General features: G+C 40.0%; 1 protein-coding gene across 1 annotated transcript in view; it reads right to left on the reverse strand.

The window, feature by feature from the left end:
* Positions 1-12,103, reverse strand: part of BHD (folliculin) — a 60,477-nt gene that overhangs the window by 21,131 nt on the left and 27,243 nt on the right. The window contains exon 10 of the mRNA XM_080282312.1: positions 858-1,169. Coding sequence (XP_080138438.1) covers positions 858-1,169 — 312 coding nt within the window. The remainder of the gene's footprint in view (positions 1-857; positions 1,170-12,103) is intronic.

Below are 12,103 nucleotides of genomic sequence, written 5' to 3' on the forward strand. Positions count from 1 at the left end.
TTGGCCTGTCACTCTGCTGAGACCATAAGACAGCACTACACTGAGTGAGTGGATGATGGGTGCCCCTGCCTACCTTCTACAAATCACAATATTTCTAATCCTATCTTCTCACTGCACTTCACACTCATTTCTCTATCTCCAGATTTTTCACATTCGTGTCACACTAAAATCTGACATCTACATGTCAATATGGGTATGAATATCCCTTCATGCAATCCTCTTGCATTCGTCAAACTCAGACCTCTGTTTTGTATCGAGGCCTTCAGAGTACCAGCTGCTTTATACATATGTTTTTTTTGTTTGTATAATGCAAAATTTCCATAACAACACGAGGTTGGGACCAAAGTGTCACATTATGTGACACCTACAATGAGTCTTGGTACCATTATATTATTTCTGCCAACCTTACCCTCATCCCTGTCACTCTAGCCACTTAAGATCACATCTTCCTCTAAAGTAGGATTGTGGCAGTCCTGTTTTCCGTCTTCAATCACCCTCTTGCAAACCTGCCTAAAATTAATCATTCAATCAATTCAAATGATGCTGATACTTTCTATCAGCAGGATGATAAACCCAAGCCAAAAACAGTTAATTTCAATTGATGCAGCTACTTTCTATCAGCTGGATGATAAACCCATGCCAAAACAGTTGCTGAAAGCTGTTACAAGAAAAAAAATAAAATCTCAGATATGGCAACTGCCAATAACTACAGACTTAAAAATCTTAAAACTCAAAATAATCAAACCTGCATGAGACTATGTACAACTACCATACGAAACTTTCACGAAGAACACAAGTTTAAAATGACACTGGTGAAATTGAAGCTATAAAAACTGAGCTAAAACTGGAAAAAATACCTGAAAAGTGAAGCTTTTCACAACATCTGCAGGAGCCACTTGTCTGCTGTCTTCATGTAGAGTTTTCTTGTGCTCCTCTCTTGTATTAGTACTACATATCTGATGTGATAATATTCTTGACAAACATGTCTGGTCACTGGCATCACAGTATTCCTCCTTTGATTTTATATCTATGAGACATAAACTGCCAGCATCAATGACTGTTTGGGGAATTTTCACCAGTGAGTGAAGGCCCAGAAGGTTGCACGAAGCACTGTCAATGTAGTGAGGAGAAAACGAGACTGCCCTGTTGCAATGCTTTGGAAGTAACGGCTGAAAGAGAAAACCAAAATAAAATTCAAGATAACTTCTCTTCTTGAGTGTTTTAGTACTAGTATATGAGTTACCATATTCTTCCTAGTACTCTGCTGACATGGTTTGATGATATATACTGTACATACATTCATACTGCAGCATTAAAATTACTTTATTTTCTACGGTGGAATCTCCTAAATCATGTGTTTCTTAATTGTGGATCCATAATACACGGCAACATCATGGAACAGTTTGCTACATTGGTAAATCATGGAAATTACACGAAATCCGTGGATGCAGCCTCAAAAGTGATGCTTTTCCGATGCCTCCTGTAATATGTGCTACCATTACCTCAAGTCCTTGCATCTAGCCGGGCACAAACCAATCTTAGTCAAGCATGGCAATTACCGCTCCTTTTCTCTCCACACTCAATTATGTAACTACAAACGATAGCATTACTACAAATGTTACAGTTGCTACAAGATGTTACCACAATTTTATGGTCAACACAATTCCAGTATGTAACAGATGCATTAACAATATGTAGCAACAATTTTATGGCCAACACAATTATCTAACAGTTGCATTAGCAGGATGTAACTTTTATGGCCAACACAATGGGGTGCTTTCAAGGCTAGTATTCCGCTAGATGGCTCTACTGTTGCAGTAAACACATTCCCCGGACTGTTTAAAAAGCATATTTTTCTTTGTTAAATATCCATACTGTTGTGTGAAAATGTGGATCATGGTAATGTCATATGCCGAAATATAAATAATACAAATAGAACACGTATATATAACGTATCGTGAAGTGTTTATATTTATCAGAAACGGAAATTAAAATATGACTGATGGCATGTGATGGCAACCCGTCCTTCCAGTGACCCTATATTATTTAATTTCTGCTACATTTAGTGCAAATTTGGTTCTTAATACATTGTTTGTTCAGACTGTAAAGTACGCCTAGTGGGTATCTAGACTTACCCAGTTTCTATGTGGGCAGAAATTTAATGTTGCGTAAATACTGGCATTCAACAATTTGCTCGCTTCCTTCACGCATGCGCACCACAAGACAGTCCCGTGTTTAAGTTTTTTCACGAGAGATGTCAAGTTTCGATGAAAAATTTTATTTTGATGGTGTGTAATGTCACGGATTCACTCAGAGTAGAAACAAGCTAAATTCATAACATTCGTCATTGGTTCATAAGTGACTATGTATAGGCAGTGTGTTTCACTAAGCGATATCTTTGTGTGATTGTCATTCCCACATCTTGCCTCTCTAGCTGTTAACTAAGCTACGCCCATTTCTCATGTCCCTGTACCCGACGTTGGTTACATTACTGTCGTAAATGGACACACCCACAAACACATATAGTTCAGTAATGTGAGTTCCTGACTGTTGAGCTGAGAGAGAGAGAGAGAGAGAGAGAGAGAGAGAGACCTTCCCCTGCAGCTTCCTTGCACCATGAGTGAGTCATATTCAAATGTATCACTGTAGCTTTTTGTAAATAAAGTGTTACAGTGAAGTTTTGCCTTTTTCTGTTGGGAACTAGTGGTTATTTTAATTTTTATATTTCACCAAGTGCCTACCAAATAATTACCTTAAGGTCATCTTATCATCAATATCTTATACACATTGCCCCCTCTTGGCAAGTCCCTAATGGTATGGTCATGTGAGAACTGTCTCCAGGCCACCTGTCCACACACATATGTTTGTAAGATCTTCCACTGACTGAGTCAGTAGCTTGTGCACATACCAGTCCTCTTGACCTGGATGCAATCTCACTGGGGGTAGACATTTAAGAGGATGCAGTAGTATTTACTCGTCATGTGTTCTCACGTTTGCATGTATATATATATATATATATATATATATATATATATATATATATATATATATATATATATATCTATATATATATATATATATATATATATATATATATATATATATATATATATATATATATATATATATATATATATATATATATATATATATATATATATATATATATATATATATATATATATATATATATATATATATATATATATATATATATATATATATATATAATATATATATAATATATATATAATATATATATATATATAATATATATATATATATATATATATAATCGTGAATACTGAACTTGACTCCGTGTGAATCTTGTGGATCACTTGGAGGCGATGTCTTGGCTTGTCTACCTTCCACAGTCGTCTGTCCTCAGTGAGACCAGGTAAAGAATGACGCGTAAACGATCTTGGTTTTGGGACGGTTCCTCAGCCCAGATGATTTATGATGGTGAATGCCAGTATTTACTCACCATTAAATTTCTGCCCACATAGAGACTGGATGAGTCAAGATACCCACTAGGCGTACTTTACACTCTGAAGAAACTATGTATTAAGAATCTAACTTGCACTAAATATAGCAGAAATTAAATAATATAGGACCACTGAAATGGTGGATTGCCATCACATGCCATCAGTGATATTTTAATTTCAGTTTATGATAAATATAAACAATTCATGATACGTTATATATACGTGTTCTATTTGTATTATTTATATTACGGCATATGACATTACCATGATTCACAATTTCACACAACAGTGTAAATATTTAACAAATAAAATTATGCTTTTTAAACAGTGTGGGAATGTGTTTACTGCTACAGTGGAGCCATCTGACGGAATACTAGGCTTTTCAGAAGCACCCCATTATGTAACAATTACATTAACAAGATATAACTTTTATGTAACTTTAAGTACAAATTTATGGCAAACACAGTTATGAAACAGGTGCAGTAACACAATGTTATGTTACAGTCACAGTTGCATAACAGTTGCATTAAAATTATGTAACTAAAATAGCATTAATACGATGTAACTGCAATTGTACAATATTCATACAATTATGTAAATTTTCAAATATTATGTATTTCACTTAATTAGCTTACAAGTTTATTGTAATGTGCATGTAATATGTATTAATATGTTACGACAATATTTACTGTCATTGGTACGACAGAGGGCATGACCGAGTGATATGTAGGCATAACATAGCAAAATAATATATGTAACTACAATTATGAAACTATACAGCTATACAGTAGGTAACAATATATAAAACAGGTAGTTATGGCTGAGTTCTCCAGGAAGAGTTACAGAACACATCCCCTTACCCAAGACTAAGCAAGAATGTCAAACACCTCTGACCATGTGTCGGAAACGTGACAGACATACACTAGCACAAACGTACACACACGTATGCCCACACACTTTAGCCAGGAGCCTGAGGGAGATATAAGTCCGATATCACATGCAGGAATGTTAGAAGGTAGGAGAAGACAGAGTCAGGCAGAGCAGGGTAGGAGAGAACAAGAGTTAAACAATGAGAGAGCGATAGGGAGCAGGAGAGTGAGAGTAAAGTAGGAGGACAGCAGCTAGCACAAATAGCTACCAACCATAAGCTATACAGGTCACGCCAAACTCTTACTTTTATTCAAGTAACAGTCTCACAATAAACTCCGTCAACCCAAATCTGCCTATTTCATCATCCTACTTAAAATACGAAGAGAATAATGGAACAGCGAAGGCCTACATTATCTCCTGCACACCTCACCAATACTCTCTCCTAGCGGCTCTCCTCCCATTGACGATTTAACCTGATAACCTTCTCTACAGAATTACACCCCTCGGCTACGTCTACTTCTACTTACACATGTGTGCGTGCGTGTGCGCGCATGTGTGTGTGTCCGATTCTGGGCATAGACTTCACAGCCCATTCTCAAGGCAGTACTCATCCTACATACCATACACCTCCCCATGTCACCACTTTGGCACATCCACCTACCACTCATGATGAATAGGTGCTAGGGCCATCTCATTAAGATTGGCGTATTAGTATTAACAGGGGTATTTTTACAACACATCGGCAGGTCTTCTGGTAGATCAGTACAGTCTACTTTTATGAAATTCAAATCCTTAAACTATTCTCTGCCCTAGCTAGAATTAGAACCTGAGTCCAATAGGGCTGCAAGCCACCTCTGTGTCAATTCAGCTGTTGCTGATAGGCTTGGTTTAGTTTTTTTTTTTTTTTCCCACTCTCTTTACTAAGATGCCCAAGTTAGGTAAGTCCATAAGTCCAAATGATGTTAGTTAGGTTGGACAAATGTTACTTTTCTATAACATAGTACACTTTCAATTATCTGTTGTCACAGTATCCAGCCAAAAGCAACATCCAGCACAGCTATCTTGGCTCTATTAAAGCAATCTCTGGCGAAATTATGCAACATCTGGCTCCAAAATGGGACATAACTGGCGATCCAATGTAATATCTGGCGTTCAGGTGTCTCAACCGACTCATAAGCAGTAGCCAAATAGCACCCAGGAAAACCCTGAAACTCGAGAGCCAATGGAAACACCCGCTACAAGCCAATCAGGATCCATCGCAAGCTCAGCTCACCCGGCGCCCTGAGAATACTGCCACATTCTCATTCTTGCCCATGGATGTCGTACAGTGAAGAAGCGTCTGTGCTCCCATCTTCTGACCACGTGGTTGCAAAACTGTGGTGCTGTTACTGTACTTACTCGGTGGTGTCCTATGCTCCTATTTTCAAAGTACTGTACATACTACTGTACTATTTATTGCGAAGGTCATGTGCTTGTGCTCCATTGTGAGTGCGAGTACAGTACTGTTTATGAGTGCGAGTGTGAACCCTCCCGTGCAGTCTCTCCCTATGTGCCTCACCTATGCTACTATGTTGTGCATGATGGCTGAGGTTGTGGCTCCACCTGACACCCTCTGCCACTCCATCTGCACTACCTACTCCAACACCCTTGGCAGAGATCGAGCCTGAGGTGGTGGAGCTGGAGTAATTTTTGGGGGAGACATTCACCACTAAACCACATGGGACTATGTGTACTGTACAGCAGAGCACTGTACTGAACTGCACGGTGTGCTACTCTACCCTCCACTGATGCCAACACTTGGCAAGTTCATACAATAGTACACGATGTACTGTACAGTATTATTACTGTATTGTTTTATATGCTTAGTTTTCATCATACATTAGTACACTGTGTACAGTATTACTGTACTGTATCATTACTCTATTGTTTTGTAAGCTTAGTTTTCATTAAGCAATAGTACACTATGTACTGTATCATAACTGTATTACTTTATATGCTTAGTTTTCATCATACAGTGGTGCACTATGTACAGTATTACTATACTGTATCATTACTGTATTGTTTTCTATGCTTAGTTTTCATCATACAACAGTGCACTATGTACAGTATTACTGTACTGTATCATTACTGTATTGTTCTCTATGCTTAGTTTTCACCAAACAATAGTATACTTGTACGGTATTACTGTACTGTATCATTACTAGGGTGGTCCTTAATTTTCAACTTGAAAAATTCACTTCAGCTACAGCAGGACTTTGTTCCTATTGATTAAAAAATGGTATATGCAAATCTTCATGCTTATTAGATAATTTTAACTGGTGTCACATCATGTTCAAAGTTATACAGTGGAACCTCGGTCCTCAAACGTCTCACATGTCGAACAAATTGAACCTCGACCAAAAAATTCAAGAAATTTTTGCTCCAGAGGTTGACCAAAATATCGGACCTCGACCAACCTGAACGCAGCCAAACGAAGGGAAGCTAGCCGACCGACAGTCACGTGTCCACCTTTGTTGTTCGTCAACGTGGTCGTCCTGCTGTGCTTCACATTTTTCTTGATTCAGTGCAGTATTAGCCCCTAATAATGGCTCCAAAGAAAGCAAGTTCATCCAGTACGGCTACTGGCAGTGAAAAGAGGAAAGTAGTGCGGAAAATAATTGAAGAAGTGGAAAAATTATTGCTTATCTTCATCAATGAGAAACAGTTAGCAGGAGACAGTGTTAGTGAGTATATAATTTGTGAAAAGGCAAGAGAAATATACAGTCACCTTGTAAAGGAAAGCACTGGTACCAGTGCTGAAACTTAAATAGGTAAGCATCTGGGGTCTTGGAACTGATTAAAATGATTTACATTATTCCTTATGGGGAAAATTAGTTCGGTCCTCGACCAATTCGGTCCTGGAACAGCCTTCCAGAACGGATTGTGTTCGAGGACCGAGGTTCTACTGTACTATTATGGCATAATGTTAATATGCCATTAGGTCCCTCTCTCTGCAAAGCATTAGCCACTCTCTGGGGGGGAGGGTATTATGGGAACCCAACTCCCACTCACTGTTACCTAGTTTTATGGCTTGTAATTGCTGCCAGCTGTAGCCTTCTTCACATCTGGATAAACTTGCCTGTGTTGCTCAATGACCTGGAGAAGAAACTACCATTGATCTTCGTTCTTGGCCAACACTGGATTAAACTCTTTGAATCAGTGCTACCCCTCTTTCAGCAAAACCATTTGTTACCTGTAGCCCCTGGACAATTCAAGCAGCTTCCTTGTAATCCTCACGACTTTCCCATGTGGATGGATCGAATTCAAGGAATGAATGAGGAAGGCCAAGCAGTGTGAAGATCTTGGTGTTACTGGTCACAAAACATGAAACTTTTCCGACTCAGTGCTGTCGCCTTAAGTTCAATTGTTGCTCTCTTTATATGACCTTTGCTTCCTTCTTTGTTAAAAGCCATCACCATTTTTTGCTTCTCTTTAGGGTCAACAGTTGGATCAAAAAAGGCCAATCTAACTAATTGCTCTGACAAATCCCTCAAGTGATGACCAAATGCTTTCAAGCAGACCTGTAAGATGTCCTTATCTGGATAAAGTGACAATTCCTGGAGAAGCCTCAGATCATCTGCTGGAGCTATAGCTGCTTTTGTTGCCATGAACCATGATTTCAAGTATTGCTTCATGATGAACACAACAAACTGCTTCAATCCTCGACCTTGCTTCAGTGTGATGCTTGTCAGATCATGGAAAAGATAGACTTTGATGCTGTATCTAACTTTAGCCATCCATTTGGCATGGTGGCAAGCAACAGGGTGCTGAAATCGTGTTCCACAGCACAGTACACCACCCAAGACAACAAGGGACAGTTCTAGCAGTTCTTGATAATCATCTTGAAGTTGGCTTTCTTGCAACTGTTTCATATAAAATGCTATGAGCTCATTACATTGTTCACTATCAATCACCGGCATGTCCTCATTGTCATTCGAGGTATGAAAGCATGTTGTGTCCATAGTATTCCACGTGGCTTTGAACTGCTTAAATATGAGAATGTCGGGACCAGAGGACAGTCCATGGCAAATGGTGAAGGACTTCTGAACAATGATCTAAAAAATCTGATGGCAAAAAGCCAGGTGGAGGATCCTTGTGTACCTGTTGTTGAATAAGGGTGCACGTCCCTGCCCACAATCCATTATTGCTGGCACTGGTGTCGAACATGTTCATATATACCCCTGTCATTCAAGGTTTCAATGATGACACTGACCATGGCCTTTCCTGTCCCTGATTCCAAACTGGGTACATTCAAAAGGTTTGAAACTCCATCACCTGAGACGAGAATTGGAAGGCGTTCAGTGACATTTGCTCCGGTTACATCAAGAATTAGTTTTCCATCTCCCAGTGAACTACAAGTGGCACAGCTGGATGGAATGATTTCTTCAGCCATTCTGCAGACTCCCTCCGACACTTGACTCGATCTCGGTGGATACTTTGCCTGTTGATAGCATACATTGATGGATCTTGTCCACAGGTAGAAATGGTCGCAGAAAGCAGATGGGCTGCAGCACAGTCTGAAGTCTTGGTCCAATCTAAAGCTGCAGTATCTGGAGAAGTGATAACTTTTTTTGTGCTCGTTGGCACTTCAGAGGAGGAGCTGCAGTCAAAAAGGAAGGACCTGCTATATCTGTATAATCATCAACTGTTTTATCTTAATCATTAGCTGGGCTTTCAACCAGCTCCACTGTTTCCTCTGTTACTGCTCAGTGACATTCCTCACACTCTCTCCTCTCCTGTTCAATCTGCTGTCTCTCTCTCTCTCTCTCTCTCTGTCTTCATTCTTTCAGGCGAAGTTTGACATCAATACCCAGCATAGAGCCTCGCCTCCCTTTCTCCCTTTGAGCCACAAAGAACTCCTTAACCCGTACCACACTAGCGATGTAGATCTACGTCACCTTCAAAAAAGTCAGTGATGTAGATCTACGTCCTACAGTATTGTGAAATTGTGAATTCATTGCAAGGAACCAAAAATGGAAGGTAATATCGTATCTCGTTAACTTCAGCCAGTTCTCCACTACGCTTACAACACTGATTTTGGAGCGTGGGAGGGGAGTGAGTCTTAGCAGGCTCACAGCCACTATGCTCTGTCTGTTACCTTGAAGATTTCAGAGATTGAGTGGCACCAACCTGACTCGATTCAACCTACTTTCTGGCTTGGATGATTACTTATATTAGTGCCAGGGACATTATATTGATGTATTATGCCCGTTTACCCACAAAAAAAAAAAAAAAATCCAAAATCTGTTCACAAGCTCACAGATACTCTTCTCTCTCAGTAACCTCGAAGATTTCAGAGGTAGAGTGGCACCAACCTGACTCAATTCAACCAACTTTCTGGCTTTGACGATTACTTTTATTAGTGTCACTGATCTTATATTGATGTATTAAGGCCATTTAGCCAGAAAAAAATATCCAAAATCAGTTCACAAGCTCACAACCGCTCTGCTCTCTCAGTAACCTCAAAGATTTCAGAGGTAGAGTGGCACCAACCTGACTCGATTCAACCAACTATCTGGCTTTAGTGATTACTTTTATTAGTGCCAGGGATCTTATATTGATGCATTAAGCCCATTTAGCCAGAAAAAAGAAAATCCAAAATTGGCTGGCAAAGAGGGGCATCAGTCTTTTTTTTTTGCCCAGCATGGTAGGGGTTAACCTCACGATTTTGGATGAGGTTGAAGGCATTCGTGTGTGCAATGTCAGAGATCTTTCATCTGTTCTTGGAAGCTCTTTCTCTTCTCTCTTTCTGTATTCTGGCTCTTACTCTTCTCCAACTTTTTCCATTCGTTATAGAGAGATTCGATTTTGGGGATACGAATCTGTGGCTCATATGCAGGAATGCAAGCTCTCTCCCAGAATCCCCCTAGTCCCTCAGAAAGAACACATGCTGAATCCCTCAGTGTTTGTGTCTCTGCTAGCATCAAGGAAGAAAGCCGCACTAACACTTCTACACAAGAAGGTAACTTACATACTTCTAAGTAGTCTTTCACTTGGTTGGCCAACAAGCCAGGCTGAGATGTGGGAATCATCCAGCCCTCTCAAGTTGTCAGAAGAGGCTGGATGACTCCGTCACTGATGCCTGTCCAAGATGCAACTCAGCACCCCATACTATTAACCCCTACACCGCGGGCATGTTTACCAATGTTTTGCGTGTCCCGTGGGGTTATTCGGGCTCCGACAGACTCTCAAAAAATATTTGCCAAAAATCAGTTATTACTCCTAGAATATTAAAATTACATATGCTTATGGCACATACCTTCAGCTTTCTCCTGGAATGTTTGTTGAGTCTTCATCGGTTACCGTAGGACTTGTGGAGACCTCTGAAGTTGGGTAACGAAGTCTCCACTTTACACTTCCCGACAACCCGTAATATGATTACCACAGCCAGATATTAACACTATAAACACTACTCTATGATTTTCAAGTAGTTTGGGATCCATACTCCAAAAAAAAAAACACTGTGAAAGCAATGGAAATTACGAGCGCATCTGATCGTCGCACTTGCGCTAGTTCGCTCTTGGTACTCTGTCATTTATCATTCATAAAACCCCTCACACTTTATATTTCTATTACTATATCACACTTATATATATCTGGAGTCTTTCTCCATAAGTTTCCTTCAGTAGTATTAGTTTATTTCACTGAAGTCATTCAATTTTTCATTCAGTAAAATACGTAGAGAGCCACGGATTCACTTTCACTGTTATAACATAAATTATTTGTACTCATATTCTTATATTACTAATTACTTACATTACTATTTACATTTTCTATTCTATTTTCAATATTTACCCTTCTATTTTACTTACACTATGTTATTCACTGTCACTTTCAGTAAGATAAAACTATAATACACTGTTCAATCATATGTACTGAACATCCATTACTTTCACTTGCTATTTACACATTATTTAAGCATTATTTCCAAATTATTCTCCTTTCACACTTGCACTGTTAGAACTACTTCTGGCTGTGGTAATCGAAGAAGCAGGTAACACAGAGAGGAATCTGGCACTCAGTGCACTGCCAAGAGGTGCATTTGTGCTCAGGTGTGCGGCGGGTGGTATGTGCACACACCTGACACCTGCGAATCGCAGCCTTCCTTTTCCCTGTGGCAGGCATAAGCTCAAGTCTGTGCCGACCCATATACGCCCTCTGCTCAAGTCGGTCGGGAAGTGTTACTGGATGGCGCCTTGGAGCTGCTGCTGTCACCCTACCATATCTTTCCAGCAGCTGCTGGACACAAGTCCTGGCGAACAACCTCAGGGAGAAGGACTTGGGTGGCTTGACCTTCATCTTGTACAGGATGAAGGCATTCAGCATCGTCATATCTATGAGATGCAGAAAAACTTTCCTGTACCACCTAGTATTCTTCCTGAGGCAGTTGATCTCACCAATCATCATGTCGGACTTGTCCACCAGCCGCATGTTGATATTGTAGTCCAACACAGCATCAGGTTTCATCACAGGTTCGCCTGTCCTATGGTCGACCTTCCCACTGTCTGTCATCTCCCCCTTATGTACGGTGGTGAGCATGTGCACGACCCTCTTGTCATGCCACCGTATTGCTAGCATCTTCTCAGACTTGCGTAGGTGCATGTCTCCTCGCTGTGAGGTTCCTGCCTCTGTGAATTTGGGGAAGTGGGCACGATTACTTTTGACAGTGCCACAGGAGCCAATGCCGTGCTCAGAAAGGTATTTGGCAA

Source organism: Coenobita brevimanus, chromosome 93 (assembly GCF_032717465.1).
Source record: "Coenobita brevimanus isolate Jiangsu-jjx chromosome 93, ASM3271746v2, whole genome shotgun sequence".
NCBI classification, from domain to species: Eukaryota; Metazoa; Arthropoda; class Malacostraca; order Decapoda; family Coenobitidae; genus Coenobita; species Coenobita brevimanus.